At 41.4% G+C, this 20,252-nt stretch overlaps 1 protein-coding gene across 1 annotated transcript in view; it reads left to right on the top strand.

Moving 5' to 3' along the window:
* Positions 1-20,252, top strand: part of TRAF3 (TNF receptor associated factor 3) — a 793,845-nt gene that overhangs the window by 768,814 nt on the left and 4,779 nt on the right. The window contains exon 10 of the mRNA XM_044074528.1: positions 4,660-4,837. Within this exon, the coding sequence (XP_043930463.1) occupies positions 4,660-4,837 (178 nt within the window). The remainder of the gene's footprint in view (positions 1-4,659; positions 4,838-20,252) is intronic.

Below are 20,252 nucleotides of genomic sequence, written 5' to 3'. Positions count from 1 at the left end.
TTTGTAAAGCCATTCAAATCATTTGTCAATGCTCCATTTGACAGATCTACCCGTTTTGGTCCCAAGGTTGAAGACACTTTAGCCAGATGTGAAAAGGATGGTAAGACCCTTTCTGCCATAGACGTACATTTCTCCACACCTCAGAAGCCCCACTCCAGGAACCATAGAAGTGGGAGACTGTGGTTTAAAAAATCCAAAAGCCCTTTCCAGGATTCACGCTGCAAAGACTTTCCCCAGGGCAGTGGGGGAAGTAACTGAAAACGCCGCCCCAGAGGCAGAAATGGACCGCAAAACCAGGGGTCCAGAGAATTTTTCTCTGGTACTTCCTACCAGCACCCCTGAATGGGTGCCCAATTGCCGTCCTCTGGAGGCAGTCGGGGGATGACTTTCTCTGCACCAATCTGCCTGGCAAACATGAACTACGGACATTTGGTTGCAGGGAATAATATCCAGAGGTTACAGAATTCCATTATCAGTTCCCCCATCATCCCAGAAGAAACTTCTGGACGTACCATTTAGTCACAGGGAAACAACAGCTTTAGAAATTCAAAAACTGTTAGACAAAAGAGTCATCCTGAAAGTCCCACCAGACCAAACAGAATCCAAGTTTTACTCAAGGTTCATTTTAGTGCCCAAAAAAATAGGGGACTAGACACCCATCTTGGATCGCAGCCAGTTCAACAAGGCCATTCATCAAAACCAATTCCAGATGGTGTTGGTGCAGTTGATAATTCCATTTTTGGAAAGAGGCGATTGGATGTGCACTGTAGACCTCTAGGACACTTATTACCATATAAAAATGGACAAGCGCCTTTTACATATAAAAATGGACAAGCGCTAAAGGCGCTATCTGCTCTTCTGGCTGGGAGTCATTTCCAATACAGAGCACTGCCCTTTGGACTCACGATGGCCACTAGGGTTTTCACTAAATACATGGCAGTGGTAGCAGCTCATCTCAGCCTGCTAGGATTTCAAGTATTTCCTTACATCGACCACTGGCTCTTTACTGCTACCACCAGTGATCAGTTAGAACAGGCAAGAGACTACACTCTACACCTCTGTACATCTCCAGGTGTAACCATAAGTTTCAAGAAGTCAGGCTTGCAACCCATTCAGCAACTAGAATTTATCAGACCCCATTTAAACAATGTTTCAGGAATTGCCTCACTCTCTCCAGAAAGACTTCAACGCATCAGATCACAAGTCAGACAAATTCTACAAAACAAAAGGGTTCCGGCAAGACTAGTCCTGCAAACACTTAGACTTCATGGCAGCATCAATCATTCTTGTTCCTCTAGCAAAGTATCACATGCGAAATTTGCAATGGTTACTTGCTTCCCAATGGTCTCCAATGCACCTACCAATATCTCACCTAATCTTGATTACCAATCGCAGCAAACAGGATCTCATGTGGTGGCTCCACTCTAATCAGATTTTCTTGGGTTGACCATTCATTCTTCCCCAGCCGCAAGCCGTAGTGACCACAGATGTTTCCCAGATGGGGTGGGGGGGCATTATCTGGGAAGGACAGTCTAAGGAACGTGGTCCCAACTAGAGGCCAACTTGCACATCAGTGTTCTAGAAATGAGGGCAATGTAAACATTCCAAGATGTCCTTCCTCTAGGGACAGTAGCTTTTCAGATGGACAACATGTCAGTCATCTGGAACATCAACAAACAAGGGGGAACCAAGTCTTACCCATTGTGTCAAGAAACCCTCAGAATGTGGCAGTGGGTGATTTCTTCCAACCGTTTTTTCACAGCAATGCACATACCGGGGAGCTCCAACGTAATAGCAGATAAGATTAGCAGGACTATCATCAAGCCTCACAAGTGGTGTCTCAGTCCTGTGGTGTCGAACAAGATTTTCCACCACTGGGGTGAACCTTGCTGCAATCTTTTTGTCTCTCCCCTGAACAAGTGTAGAAGCTATTTTGCTGTAATCCCCCCTCAGAGTGAGTCATCCAGAGATTGCCCCCCCGGTCTTCTCTATGCCTTTCTCCCAACTTCCCTGATACCAGAGTTCCTGAAGAAAGCCAAGAGGACAGAAAATTCAGTGATCCTCATTGCCCCCTACTGACCTCAACAAGTTTGGTTTCCTTTCCTTTGGCCTCATCATCTTTGGAAACCATGTATTCTGGACCCAGCTCCAGATCTGCTATCTCATCCAGAGGGCATGGTTCATCCGAATCTCCATCATCTCAAGCTCACAGCGTAGCTTCTGCAACTCCCATGATTGCCAGGCATCCTTCCCTTTCTTCTCCTGTCCGAAAAATTATTGTCGCTCATCACAAATCATCTACTATGAAGCTGTATCAAAGTAAATGGGAAAAATTTACTAACTGGGCCCTAGACCCTTACACAAGTCCTATTCATAAGGTCTTGAATTTTCTAGCTATCCTTTACCAGTCTGATTCCTCTGCCTCAGCAATTAAAGTTCACCTAGCGGCAATTTCGAACTTTCACATGGGTCTTAATGGTGCATCTCTAATGTCACACAAACTTTGTAAAGCATTTTTAAAGGGTCTCCTAATGTTAAGACCTCCATTTAAGGAACCCATTCCTCCTTGGGAATCTAACTTTAGTTCTTCAGGCCCTTTTTATGACCCCTTTCAAACCATCAGCCACTTGTGACTTAAAATCTTTGTATTGGAAAACTTTATTTTTGGCGGCTATTACATCAGCCATAAGAGTACCTGAACTTCAGGCTCTATCCTGCAAACCTCCCTATTTAATATTTCACAAGGACAGGGTTGCCCTTAAGACAACTCCAAACTTTTTACCAAAGGTTGTTTGGGAACCTGACTTTAACCAATCCCTAAAATTGCCAGTCTTCTTCCCTAATTTTTTAATAAAGGGAAGTATGCCCTTCACTTACTGGACCTCCACAGACAATTACATTTTTATCTTCACAGAACAAAGGATTTTAGAAAATCTGACCAATTAATTGTGGCATTCTCCTCTCTTTCGTTAGGTAATCCAGTTTCAAAGGCTACCTTAGCCAGAAAGCCTAGAGACTGCATAACTTTCATCTGTCATTCTAGAGGGCTCCAACTTTCACGTCTAGTTAGAGCCCATTCATCGCGAGTGATGGCAACTTCTGCAGTTTTTCATGCCAGAGCATCTTTGGACGGTATCTGCGCAGTAGCCACTTGGTCTTCTCCTCATTCCTTTATCACTTATTAAAAATTAGATTAGGTCTCGAGTGGGCGAGCATCATTTGCCTCAGTGGTGCTTAGGAATATTCTTCCATGAGACCTTCTAAGACTAAAGTAGCTGGGGACTCTGTCCCACTTGAGTGAAGATTGACAACATCTGATAAAGAAGTTATGTCTCACCATAACGTTCCATCTGTGTTGTCAATCTTCACTAGTCCATGATATCCACAACCTCCTTCCTGGATTTTCCATAGCTAGCTTCATATGAAAGACACATATCTGGTCTCTGACTATTACGTCTGTTATTTTCACTATAATTTCTGCTTGTCTTTCTACCACTATTTTGGGCAAACTCGATCTGAGGTCATTTTGAGAGGAGCATTATGGGTAGTGCCTGGCTCGAGAGTTTGGAAGGAGCGAGCTGGAATAAATGGCCGAGTTGGTTCCAAGGCTCAGAACTGAGCCCACTGTCAAAGATTAGTGAAGATCGACATCACAGATGGAATGTCATGGTAAGACATAACTTCTTTTTTTTTAATCAGCTAAATAAAATGGTTGTCATCATCTTTAGAAGGATTAAAATTATTCATTTTGTGTTCAAATAAGCTTTAACTGAATTGGTCATTTAATGGACTAATCATCCACTGCAAGAGGATTGGATACTATGGCCATCCTGGGGTTTACAGCTTCTAAGAAGAAACAACTATAGCGCACCTTATTTTGATTATTTTGATTATGATTGAATTCATGCAATCAAATGTATACCTTTTTAAATTATTTGCAGCTTTAGGTTAATCATACTCATTGGCATATAGGTTTATTTCCACCCATTTTATAATATAATTAATTTATGAATGGTTTTGAGGAATTAAGAATTTTGTTAATCATAGTTGGGCTGGTCTAAGGATCATTTTCAGCCACACCCAGTTCAAGCAGACAGTAGCAGTTAAATAGCATAATGTAGTATATAGACAGTAACTGCAAAACACTATAAACAGCACATCATAGTACATAAACTTATCCAATCCACAGAAAAAGTAAGCAGATTCATAGTTAATAAACAGACTTATAAAGCACTTATAATGCTAAGTAGATAATGGCATATAAATTTACATCAAATTACAATGCTGAATTTCAGGGCTGCAGAAGAAAGCGAGAAGCTGTGGCACTGATACCGCATCACATATCTGCAGAAGGTTGCTTCATATCTTTGGACTATTATGTTTATCTGAAGGGGCTGAAATACATAGAAGGAAAATGGATATATTTTATTCACTGAGAGAGCCAGTTAGCTTTTAGTCCTGTAGACCAGCTTCTAATCACCAAATTACATTTGCAGTACTGTTGATCTTCCTACTTTATTATATAATGTATTTACACTAGAAAAGTTGTGTGTAAATGTTTCTGTAAACAAAAAATAACACTGGAGTAAATATGTTATTATTTTTTTAAGAATAATGTTAAAAAAGAAACTAAATGCTGTTTCTTTATGCCTTTTTAAGAAGCTGATTGCAGAACTCACAGCAGGGAAATTAAAGGAGGTGGAAAAAACATCACAAGAACTGCAGCAATACAGAGAAGAAGTCGACACTCTGAAGACAACCATAGATTCCCTTGCCACAAAGCTGACAGAGATAGAAAGCATGCATACGAATGCAGGATCTGGCAGTAAGTCTGCTAGTGAGTATCGACTGCCCCTTTGTAGCATTACCTGTCATCACATGCATACCATTGCTTGGGTAGCCGCAGTGTGTTCATTCATTTATTATTGACTGGTCAAATAAACAATCCCTTTCATCCTGTGCTTGTTTACTTATTTATAAATGATAAGGGTAAATGAACAATTCCATTTAAGTCATGACGAAGGTAAATGGCAGTTTTATGTATTTAACCCATGAGTTAGCATGCTTGTTTTATGTAAAATGCAGACACATAAAATAACAGAACATCACAGAAACCTTAGCCACTGAGACATCTTGCTACCTAAAAGTACATGTATTTTTATCAGCGTTCACAAGAGAATGACTAAAATTACACTAACAGCCATCACTGAGTTTCTACGAATTGCTGTCTTAGTCTAAGGGTAGGTGGCAGTGTATATAAATGAAGTCTTCCAGGTAGTGAGGAATTAAGTAAGCAATAGTGGAAAGTTAAGTTTCAAGAAACGTTTAGTGATCAAGCTAGAATTGTCATGAGGATAAGAAAAAGTGTTGCTTTAGTGTTTTAGTAAGGGTAAACATTTTTTTTTTGGTGCAGAATGGCATTCAGGTGATACAGTAAGTCAGCAAGGAGAAGGTTCCTGTATTGGGGGGGGGGGGAGCTTATCCACACAGTGGGTCTACAGCCATACCAGAAATTGTGCATCATTGGATATAAAGTCCAGATATTATCAGCAGTATCTCATATAATATTTCATATGGGCAGAATAAAATGAAATCCTTTCAGTGTCTGTAATTATCATCATCATCAACTCCCTTTTTCCCATTTTCTACATGGGGTCAGGGTGTCGTGCTGTCGCCATTTGTCTTGATTCAATGCTGCACTCTTGCCTTCTTCGACACTCGTGCCTGACTGTTGCAAATTTTGTCTCATACAATCCATCCACCTCTTTGCTGGATGCCCTCATTTTCTCTTATCTTCTTTCTGTCTGTCCCAAATTATCCTCACCAGATTGTCTCCGTTTTTTTCTGCACGTGTGCCAGAACCACCATAATTTGTTCTATTTTATCTTTCTGTCCTCATTTCTTTGTCTGTCCTACAGTGTGCATCCTACCACCCTTCTCAGGCACTTTATTTCCATCACCTTTAGCTTTCTCATCTGCTCTGCCTTTACTGGGCGGGTTTCTGTACCATACAATAGTACTAGTCACATCACTGTTTTGTACACCTTATTTTCAGCTTCTTTGTCATTCTTCTGTCATATATTACACCTGAGACACTATGCCATTTGGCTGCATCCTCTCTGATTCTAGCTTTGACATCTTCATTCAGACTTCTCTTCTCCTCAACCACCCCTCCCAGATATTTGAAGCTATTAACCTGTTCCATTTTGTGTTCTATTTTCCCTTCTATCGCTATTCTCCACCTCTGATTTCCCCAGTTAGCTACCATTACCACTGTCTTATCTGTATATGGTTTCATACCTTGTGCCTTCAGTTTTGCATTCCATTCCTCCATCCTTCCCTGAAATTCTTGCTCAGACTCTGCCTGTAATGCCACATCATCTGCATACAGCAACTTTGTTGATCTGTCCCCTCTAACCTGTTTGGTAATGTAGTCCATCACCAGTATGAACAGCAGTGAGCTCAGATCTGAACCCCAGTGCACAACCACCCTCACTGAGAACCCCTCTGTGACACCAAACACTATTCGGACTTGAGTAATTGGGTCTTTATACATAGCCTGCACTAGATCTACCAATGTTTCATGGACTTTGAACCACTGCAGTATTGCCCAAATCAGCTTTCTTGGGATATTGTTATATGCTTTCTCCATGTCTAGGCATGCCCAGTTGGACTCTTTCCTCATCTCTAGCTTATTCCCAACTGACCATCTCACTGCAGATATCGGGTCAGTTGTGCTGTATCCTGATCTGAATCCAAACTCCTCATCTCCCATCTTACTTTCTACAACGCTGCATATCAGTTCATTAAGCACCCTCTCCAGAGGTTTCATGCAATGTGACAGGAGTTTGATACCTCTGTACTGCCCACAGTTGTGGATGTCTCCTTTGTTCTTATACACTGGCATGAGTATGCTTATTCTACAGTCATCTGGGATACACCTTTCTCTCCACACTGCTATGAGTACCCTCAGTAGCCATTTCTCCTCCAGTATCTTTATCATATCTGCTGTGACATCATCTTATCCTGCTGCTTTCTCTGACTTCATCTTCCTTCATGCTATTCTTCTAGGGTGGGCTGCACTTCTCCTCCTCTCATTGTAGGCTGTGTCTGAGACAGTAGAGCTTCTCTGGGGTTTTCTTCATTCAGAAGCTGCTGGAAGTACTCCTTTCAGCTGCCTTTGATGTCTGTGAACTGGTGAGCAGATTGTTGCTGGCATCCCTTTTATGAAGGGTGTCTTGACTATCTTCTTTATCTTTCTGTCTTTGCCTTGCAAGCTGAGATAGTTTCTTTGTGCCAACTACTGAGTCACTTTCCAGAAGCTGGTAGAGTGCCTCCAATGCCCTGTTCTTTTTTATTGAAACTTCTTTGTTAGCCAACCAGTATTGCTTCCTAGCCTGGTCCCGTCTTTTCTATCTCCCACTTTTTTCCTGCACTCCTTCTTTCTTTTGATGACTTCCTGGACTTCTGCATTCCACCACCAGCTTTCCTTTTATACCTTATTTCCATACCTTGCCACATATCTGTTATGCAGTCCTCACACATGCTGTTAGGAGGTGCTTTCATTTTTCTTCAACTCCACCTATTTCCTCCTCTTCTTATGGTACTAGAATCCTGAGTAATTCTTTAAACTGTTGCACTTTCTCTCCAGTCAACTTTCAGGTCTTCAGCCTGGTCCCTGTTGAACTTAGAGCCATGTCTGACCATTGCTTGCAGCTGATTGTGACAACCAGTGGTTTATGCTGTGGGCTGACCGTTTCACTGGGGATGACTTTTGCAGTGACTGATTTTACCCAGTGCCCTTTCCTTACTAGGAGGAAGTCTACATGAGTTGCATGTTGGCCACTTTGTATTTGATCTTGTGGCTGTCTCTCTTTCTGAACCATATGTTGGCCGTTATCAAACCATTTGCCAGACAGAAGTCTAGAACCTCTCCTTCTTTATTCCTGTTTCCCCACCCATGTGGACTCAGACAGTCCTAATATTCTGTTCTGTCTGTCCAGATAGGTGCATTCAAATCACCCATTATCCAGTACCAATTTGTGTTGCCCTGCAACTACTATATGAATACACTCTTTTCCTCACCTTCAAACCCCTGCTTTGGGAAATAGGCAGAGATTATAAATGCTGCCCTAACGTTACGTTGAAGTCTGATTGCCTTGAGTTTGTCACTGATTATAGTGATATCCCCTCACTGCCTTATGAAGCTTCTCTCACAATTCCCACACCATTTCTAGCCTGTCTGCCTCCTGAGCAGGAGAATCTGCATCCCAAACCAAGTGTCTTTGCTGCACTGCCCTTCCACCTTGTCTCTTGGATACATAGGATGTCCACCTTCCTCCATACCATCATGTCATCCACTTCCAAGCTGCAGTCAGTCAACCTTCATTGAGTGTAGCAATTCTTCCTTTGTTTGGCAAGCCGTTTGTTTTTACGTCCAGCTTTGCTTTCGCTCAACAGAGCTGTTGCAGGTAACCCAGGCTGGGCAGCTGGACATTGGTCATCCAGTAGCTTATTGACCCAGGACTGCTGGGCTTCATGGCGGGCACACACTGATTAATAGGGACACATACACCCCTTCCACTGTTAGCATGAGTCCCTGGCATAGATCGGAATAGGGCAGGTCCTCAACCCACTTATCACCGTCAAATACTTGTGCCTATTTGGGGACATCATTCAATATGACAGAATCAGCTAGAGCCATATTTTACACCATCAGATGAGTAGCCTTGCCACAGCACGCATTCTGTGATCTTTGTCCTCCTATCTTGAGTGCCCCATGCACCGCAGGCATTTGCCCAAAGCAGTTGATCTGTACAGCTTTTCCACCTGTAGGGCACCATATAGAGTGTGTGCTGCTGCCCACAGCTCCATTCATTGGTGAGTTTGAGATGAAGACACTGAGCATGTTTTTTTCAAAGGTAGGAGGAACCCAACAGAGACACAGGGAGAACATGCGTACTCCAAACAGACATTGGCCGGAGGTCAGGATCGAAGCTTGTATCTTACGCATGAGAGGTGAAGACCTTAACCGTTATGCCAACTGATCTTCCCTTTCAGTCTCTGTAAGTGTGCCTGAAATCTTGCAGCATATGTCTAGAACAGCCCCTTCCCCCTAGAAGGTTAATGTAAAAAAGAAGATAAGCATTGATTGGCTAGTTGAAACTTTTGCATAAAGAAGGGGCAGAAACTGCGTAGTCAACATTTAACAACATCTGTTTCAGATATCATCAGGCTATATGCAATTTGTGAGTCTTGGAATTAGAATAAACTTTCAGGATTTAGTAAAAGTCATTACTGTGCAAAAAAAATAAAAGCTGTTAGACTGTGTCCAGTATTCATAGTTAGGTTGCATGATATTAAGCTAGTTAAGTAGTGGTAATTCATAGAAATCTATACTGCTATAGAACAACAAGCAAAAACATAACTACTTTCAAACAAAGAAACACAGTCTAATGAATACTTAATGAGATGCAACTAGGAAGTACTGAAAGTAGGTCCCATTTCAAAGTTGTCAGGCTCAAAGTTGCAGAGTTGGTTACATTGGAGTATAAAGGCAAAAAAGAATACCAAAACTTTGAGTTGTGTCTGGTAGTAATGCAGAGAATAGCAGTGTTAGGAGCAGAGCAGAAAGTTTTTTTATATATCAGTACTGCTGCCAGTCAGAAAGAAGCTCTTTGTGGTGGCAGTGGCATGAGTGAAAGTGATATAGTCACCATGTAATATGACATCAGGCAATGAACCAGCAGATGCAAGACCGTGTTCATGAGGACCAAGACATTAAATGGGCATTGGTTGACTTGTGTGGCCAACAGACTTGATTTGGGGAAATTAGTGACTTTCCAATATCCATTGTTACCAAGATATGTCAAGTTCTTGCCATTCTAGCGATAGTGACCTTCTAAAGACAAACAAGGGATACATTGGATATTTTGTAGACATCAACCTATAGAATAGTTAAGATGTTCCACCGTAAATTGCCACAACATGTATGAGCACATCTGTTTCCAAACAATATAGGGAGAGAGCCGCTACCATCATGGCTTTTATGAAATTGCCTTCCTACACAAAGTGTTGGGAGCCATATGTTGCACACGTGTGGCAGTAAAGGCCTCACCCAGTGTCTATGAACAGTGTTAAGGCAACAGGAAGAATTACCATTCTGTCAATTGTCAGATAGCATGTAAGGCACAGCACATAGTGTGTCTGCACAACATGCTGGCAGCGCCCGTGACTCCCACATATGCCATACAAGTCACTTTCATGCCTGTAGCCACATGCAGTCTGTGCACCTGTCTCACAATTTATGTACTGTGTTGCAGATAATGCAGGATACCCTCTAAAGCTCTGGACAATGATGCCAGTGTGGAGCCTCCAAAGTATGGCTGCACACCAGTGTAATATCACTCAACTGTAAACCACAAATATAATACAACTAGTGTTGGGGGCACAGCAGTGTGCACTGATACAGACTCAAAGATCTTTATAACATACTGCAAGCCACAGAATATGATTAAGGATGGAGGGTGACCTAATGGTTAAGGTGTTTGCCTTACAAACACAAGGTGCAGGGTTTGAGTCACACAAGGGATAATTGGCTAGGCTTAAAATGGCTTGTAAGGGCAGTTAGCTTAGTACTAACCTATGAACCTATGAGCAGCCCAGACAGCAGTCTTAGGAAGTAGTAACAGGCCCAATGGCACTGTGTCTACCACAGCATCTGCTAGTGGTGATCACAGTAATGACGACAAACACCAACCAGTGGCTGTGCTACCCTCATAGACAGCATTGAGCAAAGTATATAGCAGCAGAGGTGAAGAGACCATGTCTAGTTCACTTCTGTGGGCCTTGATAAATGCACAGTGGTAGTATGATATTACACAGAGCAAAGTAATGCATGCAGTGTTATTTAAAGGCAACAGGGTTGGGTCACACTATGCTGCAGACATCTCTTTCACCACACAGGAGGATGGATGGATAAGGTGGGTCACAACCACCATTACTTGTAAAACTGCTAAGAGATACACAGACTCTTAGCTGTCTGCACAGCCTGGGGAGGGGTTAGCAGTTATTGGTGGAAGATACAGGAGTCATGGGGAGGGATAATATCAATGTCACACACAATTTATTCTGTAGACTAGTTGGTGGGGCTAGTATATGCCCTTATGTTGCAACCACTGCAGTGGCCAGTTGTTTAAAGACTACAGGCTCCCCTGCCCAGTGACATGGCAGTACTGGTGGAATCTGGATTAAAGTTGGAGAATTGGTGAGGTGCCCCACCCCTAATGCCTCTTTGTTTGGCCCTAAACAGTGTAGAGTGGGGACTGTGGCAACCTCACTACCACAGGTACAGACTGTGCTCCATTTGATGGTCTTGCTTCTTGTGCATTCACAGGAACTCATCCTCCCTCAACCAGCAGTCATGGGTTAGAACAGCAGTGATGGCATTTCCTATCCTGTGTATGGAGGTGGCTATAGCATCACCTGTGGACTCTGTGACCTACTGGAAGCTTTGATACTTCTGGGTCCAATCCTCCCGAAGGTCACACATTATGCCAGCCATCTCCAAGTCAGGATGCGTAACATCAGACTGTGCCAGATTTTAGCCCTGCACATCTGTTGTTGCCAAGATCCACCAGCAAATCTGGATATGGCTGGCTGTGACTTGGATGGTGCTGGCAGCCTTTACCATGTTGATGTGCAGTGGGTGTAATCACATGTGAGGCAGTAAACTGTACCACCACTGCAGACCCAGAATGAGTAGTGGTAGTGTTTTTGATCACACTGAGCTCCCATGCTATACATCCTGTGGAGCAGATAATAATGGGTGCACACTCTCACCCTGGACAATGGTTGTAAGACCACCCAGGAGGGAGACAGATGGTATCTCTATGGCCTGGGCTGTGACTTAATCCAAGTGTCAGCAACATCATCAGACCTTGCACCAGTGCAGCCTGTTGTCATGCTTTTTGTCTTCACCCAGTGTGTGTACCTGTTATTGTAGCAGCGATCTGTCCTGTTAAAAGAGATAAAATTATGATGACTGCCCCCTACATCACGTGATATCCTGTGGTGTGCAAGCAAATAGGAGGTGGACACATGCAGGCAGACAGCATACACATACCTGTGCTAGTGGTCCCTTGAATCTGAACACCTGAAATACCTAAGGGGAACATATGCAGTGGCCATTGTATGCTCTCTATAGTCATGCTGTATAGCTTGTATGGTATGGCTGCTTATCTGGTTGGTTCCCCTGTGAGACATGCAACCTTTGTCTACTCCACTTGATATGATACACTTGCTTTCATTTTCTGCATGCCAAGATTCTAGGAATGACTTATCATTCCTGAGGTTCACAGTGAGAGGTGATTCCTTTCAGTCACAGACCTGTTAGATACTGTGTGGTGCACAACTGAGTCACACAGTACTTTCAGACCTCTCTTTCTGTGATGCCTGCTATATCATGTAGTTCATAGGTAGGTACTAGGCTATCAGCCCAAGGGCCTACGCAAGCCTAGCCAGCAAGCTTTTGACATTGCCGTAATATTTAATTCCTGCTGGCCATAGAGGATGTCACAGACCATTGTTTTCTATATGCATTTTCGTAGCGGCTGATGGGCACCCTTTTCCCAACAGGTGCTGCTTATGTGTTCTGAGGTTTATTCTTGAATGCTTATTCTGCCTAGGTCCAGTTCATAACATTAGGGAGTGTTCCATTTATAAGTTTAGCATCTCTAAGACTATTAGAAGGCACTTAGCATCTTTGAAGATGTATTTAAAAAAACAAAAGCTTAAGGAACTCGCTTCAGTTAGGATGGTCTCTGAGTCATCTCTTTCAGATGCCCTTCAGCAGCTGTATAAGAAAGTTTCTGCTGTCTTGCTGATTTCAGGCATTTCTGTCAAGTCACATGATGAACCTACAGACCCGTTCGGCTTCTCTTCCTACTCCTGCTGTCATAGCTCCCTCCCAAGACCAGCAGGTTTTAGCTTTGTAACATCCTATCTGACTGATCAGATGGCTGGCAAAACATGAAAGGGGAACTCAGCTGGAGATTTGTGAGGGACCAGATGGCATAGGATCAAAGGTTACTAGTCTAATGGCCCTAGAACTATTTTTAGCCTAGCCATTCATGTTCCAAATTTCCCAGTTATCAGAGCTCATGGGCTAAAATGACTTTGGTATATATCTGTGACTGGGGTATTTGCAAACTGCAAGGAGCACAATTGACAAGCCAGAGCAAATTTGCGTTTCCCATCCATTGGTCTAAATTGTGTTTGAATAGGCTTAGGGAAGAGCTCTGTTTCACATGAGTGGGGAGTCTGCTGCAGAGAAGAGGTAATCTCAGACACATGCCTATCCCCCAATATGCTGCAGTTCTTTGTTTGAGAGACCATCCCCACTTACTCTTACCTTGGATTATTTTTGCTGAAACTCCTAAAATGATGAATCAGAAAACAAAGTACACTTCCCCTCGTGTTACTCCTCCATCTGATGCACAGCACAACTTTTCAAAGGTCTAAAATGATTGAAACTTCCTCATTTTCTTTCTACTCATCAGAAAAGGAAGAGGAATTATACTTCAGAAAAAAGAGTTTCTGACTAGGAAATAGTCTTTAGCTTATTCTTACAGATCCACTCTTACTGGGTATGAGTAAATAGACAAAGACGCACTTCTGACTCTCCATAGATGGAATTGTATTTTGGTGACACTATTTTAAAAATGGTACAACACTTCCTCTGGGACTCTATGCAAGTATCCGGTACAAAAGAGATGTTATAATCTCTGAAACATGGAGGTCCCTAAGCCTTTAACCATTGCTGTTGTACTGTATGCTTTGCAGAATACCATCTTGTCTGCTTCACTGACACCTGATTCACAGCCTGCTGCTCCTAAAAAACTGATAGGTTTTACAAAGTACCAGATGCTCATTTTAACACAAATGATCCTTCCTCAAACTGAACTTGGATTTTAGTTGAATCAAACAAAGCATCTAAACTCTTGCCCTCTAGTAATGCCTTCCCTAACTACAAAGGTAGTAGGACTGTGGATAGGTACAGGAACAAAATGTGCACTTCTAGTGCAGTTTCTTTCTATCTCATAAACTACCAAACCCACATGACAATGTATCTGTTTGTTTTTGGTAACATGAACAATCTGCTAATGTATCTGTTGCCTATTTCTGGTAACATGAACAATCTACTATCAGACATTCCAGACTCAGATAATAAAACCTCGTTATTGTGTCTGCTTAATTCTGCCACACAGGTAGTAAGACATTCAGTAAACTGTGGCGATGATTCTGCTGCTGCCTTTTCTAGGGCAGCAGCAACTGGATGCGTTTTAAGAAGGTACTCATGGTTACAGTTGTTTCCTGATGATGACAAAGCTAAATTCCTGGATGCCCCTCTGGATAAAGACAGTCTTTTTGGTCCAGTATCTATTGACATTTTCAAAAATTGGCAAGAAAGGGGAAACGATCATGTAAGATTTAAAACAAAAAAAAATTATTTCTCCTCTTCTAAACTGTCAAGAGAAATTATCTTGGGTTGGCATAATGGTTAAGGTGTTTAGTCTTACAGACGCAAGGTGAAGAGTTTGATTCTCACATGGAGTAATTGGGTAGGCTAAAAATGGCCCACAAGGGCAGTTAACCTAGTATTAATATGAACCCCTCTAAAGCAGTACCTTTCTTTCACAAAAGCAAAAAGTTGCAGTAAAAAAGTAAACAAATTCTCAAAAATGTTGCAGGAAAACTCCAAATCAGATTTCAAAGGACCTAAGGAATAATTTTGTGACAAGACTTCAAACACATGACTACCAACCCCCTGCTGTCCTCACCTCAGCCAGCCCTTTCCTTTCTTTCAAAGATAAACTGTCTCAGCCTCTGCCATCTTTGGAAATCGATGACATCAGACATCTAGGTTCTTACCATAATCCAGAGAGGATACTGACTTGGAACCTCCCCCCAGTGTTTTTTTTTTTAATTCCAAAGGTCCCCCTAAACCAAGAACATTTGGTTTTGTGTCTTACAGGGTTTATTCCATCAGGGAACTACAGAATTATAATCTCTTCATCAAAAACAGCATGTTTTCCCATGAGTATTCCTCATACCAAGAAAAGCAGGCACACAGACACCCATTTTGAATTTATGAACATGGAACCTTCATGAGAATTCTAAAATTCAAGATATTGTCTCAACAAAGTCTTTTTGCTATGATTCTCGCACAAGTCTTACTGGTTACCTTGGATGTAATAGATGCCTGTCTTCACATTCTTTTTTATTCATATCACTGAAAATTCTTAAGATTTTGTGCTTTGAGATTTCATTTTCAGTTTTCCGATCTGCTCTTTTTTTTTTTTTTTCCTACAGCTTCAGGGGTAATGACAAAATGTTTGGACCTGTGATCACATTCCGCAGACTTCTAGGTTATTTAGATGATCTTGTAATACAAGCTACATCCACATGAAAAAAAACATTCTGCAGGATTTACAATTCACTATGGATTTATTTCTTCACTTAAGTTTCACCCTAAACCTAAAAAAAATCCACCCTGTTACCTTCACAAAATCTGTTTTTTCTAGGATTCCAATTGAACATTTTTTGCATGATAGCTTTTCTTCCTCAAGACAAAATTCAGTTTCTGGCTTTTCACTTCCAATCTCATTTAACTATAGAAGTTATCCCTGCAGGAGAGATTTTGGGAGTTCTGGGGTTCATAGCTTCAACAATGCACATGATTCCATTTTCCATACTCCAAATGGGGAAGATTCAGTGGTACCTCAAGTCTGATTGGACACAATAATACCACTCTCTGGACATCCTAATTTTTCTCTTGCCCTTTGAGAAGAAGAAAGTTCTGTGGTAGATCAAACAGATTTCACTCAGTCCTGAACTGCCCTTTCTGGTTCCTGTTCCTCATCAAAATGTTTCCATAGATGCTTCAGACCTCGCTTGATGAGCCTGTTCTTTGGGCATAAAAACAATTAATTGTAGTCAAGGCAGGACTGAAGTAAACATGTAAATGTCAAGGAAATCAAAGCGCTAATACCAGCCCTTCAGTCCCTTCACCATCTCTGGTCTCAAGGTGCCCTCCAGATTTTGGCAGACAATACCACATTCATATGGGATATTTCTCCAGGCAACTTATATCCCATCAGAGCTGAACTCAATGTCAGATTAATTGAACAGAACCAAGACAGATCCTCACAATTGGATGCTAAACAGAGAGGTCTTCCTGCAGAATTTCTATCATTGGGGATTTCTCCAGATAATTCTGTTTACTTCCACACTGAACAGCTAGCTTAAGCTGTTTTGCTCTGTAGTCCCATGCAGAAAAGCATGGAAAAATGGGCACCATATTCATTTCTTGGAAAGGGAAGTTCATTTATACTTTTCTTCCCTTTCCTCTAATTCAGAAAGGTCTTCTGAAAATCAAGAAAGATGACCAAAAAATGCTGCTGGTCTCCCTCTTTTGGTCAGACAGAATTGGAGCTCTCTCCTTTTTCATCTAGCCAAGAGCAATCAGCACACATTACCCCACAGGATGGATTTAATCACACAACAGAAGGGCTGTCTCATTCATCCAAACTTGCAAACTGTAAACTTGACAGTTTGCATGATAGGCTTTTGATACTACTCAGGCATCTAATTTTCTGATGATGTGCTTACAAGTATTACAGAAGGCTAGAAGACCTGCTACAAGAAAAATTCTTACATTTCCAAATAGGATTTTGCATTTGGTGCCAAAACAAAGAACAAGACTCCTATCAATATGTATCCCTGTTATCTTTAAATATTTGTGTGAACTGCTCATCTCTGGTCTGACATACTCTTTTATTAAGGGGTATTTGTCAACCATCTCTGTCTGTTTGCCTATATATCCTCTTCTTTCTTTATGTTATAAGGTCAAATAATTCCTAAATGATGTCCTTTTCATCATTTCTCCAAGAAACTCCATCTGTCTTCCTTGGGGCCTGAGCTATGTATTGGAAAAGCTAAGTCACCCCATTTGAAACTGCCTCATCTGCTTCTTTAAAGTGATGTTTTGGAAGACATTTTTGTCATCTACGTAAAAAAAAAAAAAAGTTCAGAGTTAACAAGCTCTTCTGAATTCCTCACCTTTCCTAAATCTTCTTAAAGACATTGTTCCTTAATTGTTCCTCTTAAGGATCAGTCTTTATTTTTATGCCTAAGGTTGTAAATGAAATTTCTTTCATCCATTTGCCAACGTTCACAGACAGCTTAGATTCTGTTTGGACAAACCTAATCTTTTTAGAAAATCTGATCATCAGTTTGTTTCCTGTGAAGGTAAAAAGATGGGTTTTCCTGTATCAAACCAATCTCCAGATGGATTTCACTTACTGTAGCTCTTTGCTACAATTTTCATGGGAAATCCCTCCAAGGCCAGATCAAAGCTTATTCTACTACAGCTGTTGCTTCTTCTAATTCTTCTTTTCATGAGTCTGGACCCGAGAACCATTTTAGTAGCAGCCACTTGGACTTCCATAAACATCTTTACTAGACATTACAAAACAGATGCATTTTCTAGGACCAGAGCTGGTTTTGCATGGTCCATTTTTCAGGATATTCTGGATACCAGTTCTCCACTTCTGTCTTCCTCCCAAAGAGTATTAAAGCTTTGGGAATCTTCCCAGTAGTGAGCAATACTGCAGTTGTGATCAAACGAAGAACATAGTACAGTGGTGTATGAACTTACCATAACAGTAGATATCCAAATAAATCAGTGTTGCAGTGCGTACATCCTCCCTCATTACTCTCTTTTTATGTTTCCTGTTCCTCAGCCAGTGTGGACCTACCCTTTCCCCTCTCTAACCTGCTGGCCTAATTCCTGTTCATACTCTTTTCTTAGTCTTAATGTTCTCTTTCTGGAGCAAGAAACTTTGGAACTTTGCTTCCGTACATCCCTTGCTTACCGGCATGTATTCTTGTGCATAGGTCATAGGTTGGACAATACAAGAGGATGTCACCCAAGCTTTGGTATACTGGCTGGATGTATGCTTTCCTGGGAAGGATACTATCCATTAGTGAGAAATACTGCATCAGTGATCTTTTCGGACATCTACTATTATGGTAAGCGCTTACACAACTGTACTTTCCAAGGCACATAGTGAAATTTGTATGATACCACAGATCTACATCAGACCACAGACCTGAAAACTACTATATACATCGTATGGGCCTGTGATGTGAAGTAGAAGTTAAGTTGCTCAAATACTGTTACTGCTGCTGCTGGTTTCTTTGTGTTTATGTTGGGTTCAAACATTGCAGATCTGTGGTAAACATCACTAATGTATACAGATTTGCACTGTATATGTGCAGTTGACACTAGATTCCAATGATGTCTAAAAATCTGTGTTTCACAGAGGCACAACAGCAACATAAGACATGTACACATTCCTCTGCACAACACTAGCATGGACCTGTTTATGCATGCAGCCTGTACATATTGACACGTTGTCCTATGTAGAAGTGCTAAAACGTACATGAGTGTCAAAGTCCTATGTAAGGTGGGAGTCACTGGCGGACATTGACTTGCTGTTTATTTGTGGCAGTGGCTGACAGTGCTGGTGTTTCAAAGAGAGTGCCCACATGGTGTGCAAATGAAGGTAAAATCATGTTGTTAATCTTGCAAAGCCAGTCCAGGAAGTAGCTGCTGGGATCATATGGTCCATTCCATAAGGTGAATACCTGATATGACCTGACAGACCAGTTGACTGGGGTGACCAACATCCCCCGTACTTGTGAGCAGTGCAGGCACTAGTACAACCACCTGTGACTCTGCCACTCTTAAGCTTTGTAGACATGAGAAGCAGAGGTGAAATTGAAATGTCCTGATTAGTATATTATGCGTCTGACATTGCCACTGTGTTTCCTGTTGTAATTTAATAATTTTTATGCCTTTCCGGGTAATGTTCCTAGTAAAGTTTGTTTCCTGTGTTAAATTTAATGTCTGTAAAGTGGTCCTGACTTATCTGTGTGTTTTTCAGAGATCTCTTTTACAAGACTTGTATAAGTCTTTTGATGTAAGAGATTGTAACTTGTAGAAGCTGTCACTCCTCAATAGAGTTTTGTAAAATTCTGATGCGTTATTAAAGAAATCCATACTTTTTGCTAATAATATCATATCCGCAACTGTTTGTAAACACTTAAAGAAAAGTAAAGGAAATGAAGAATGGAAGATTAAAACCAGCTTTAAACAGGGAAGGCTCTTCACCCTTTTTTGATTTTATTTCTTTCTTTTAATTTTTTAGGTGTTTCTCCACGCATGGATGTCAGGCCCCATTGTTCCTTTAGGGTTAATTTTCTACTCTTTCCCTTGTCATCCATAGAATGTTATGCAGTGATGGTAACAGTCAAACTCAGCCCTGATGTGTGAGGTTAGATTTTTTTTCTTTGTACACATCTGTTCCAGTCTATCTCTTCTGACCATCAAGCATATTTCTCAACCTCTGTGCATTAAAAATCACAACACTGACCTTCAAAAATCATAGCAGAGGATGAGAAACAGGAGCACTTTCTTTTTTTCAAAATAGTAGATCTTTATACACTATACTCTACAGTAGTAGTGAACCGTTGTATAGGTTTCGTTTATGCGCTTAATGAAGTATGTACTCCATAAACAGGTCTGATTATTATGAGGAGCATCATACTTGTAGGAAGAGCAAGGCTAAACCTGATGGCCATAATCAAAGCGCTATGATTAAGTCATATCAGTTAGAGAGTTATGTCATCAGCTATAATACACTATATACAGGCAGGCATTCACTTCTGCATATCATTGGCCATCTACTAAAATGTATATCTGCTACTTATCCATTATGTCTTCCCCAAAGTCCCTGTACTTTGGAGCTGCAGCACTTGGGCATGAGCCAAGTAGGGGCCCTCCAGTCTCCCCTTCCCCTGGGATGGATGCACTAACATCAAATACAGATTCCCGTCCTCTCCCCAGCTGCCTACCCTGGCATCTGGTCCAGATAGTGAAACAATTAGTAACTGGAGCACTGTCAGTACAAATCCTCTCCACCATAGCTACTTCAGCCCGTATTCTGTTTCCTTATGCAGCTTGCAAAAGTGCAAAACTATATTGCACCTTCTGATATTCTTCAAAACGTAACTTAATGAAAGTCATCTGCATCATGTAAGGCATTCTGGAATTTTGTGATGCCTTGTTACCATAGTCTTTAGCACTTCATGTATTGATCTGCACTACCTATGGTTTAAGCCAGGTT

This window comes from Protopterus annectens, chromosome 6.part0 (genome assembly GCF_019279795.1).
Source record: "Protopterus annectens isolate FY-2018-M chromosome 6.part0, PAN1.0, whole genome shotgun sequence".
In the NCBI taxonomy this organism is placed as follows: domain Eukaryota; kingdom Metazoa; phylum Chordata; order Ceratodontiformes; family Protopteridae; genus Protopterus; species Protopterus annectens.
This window is presented reverse-complemented; position numbering and strand designations above follow the sequence as displayed.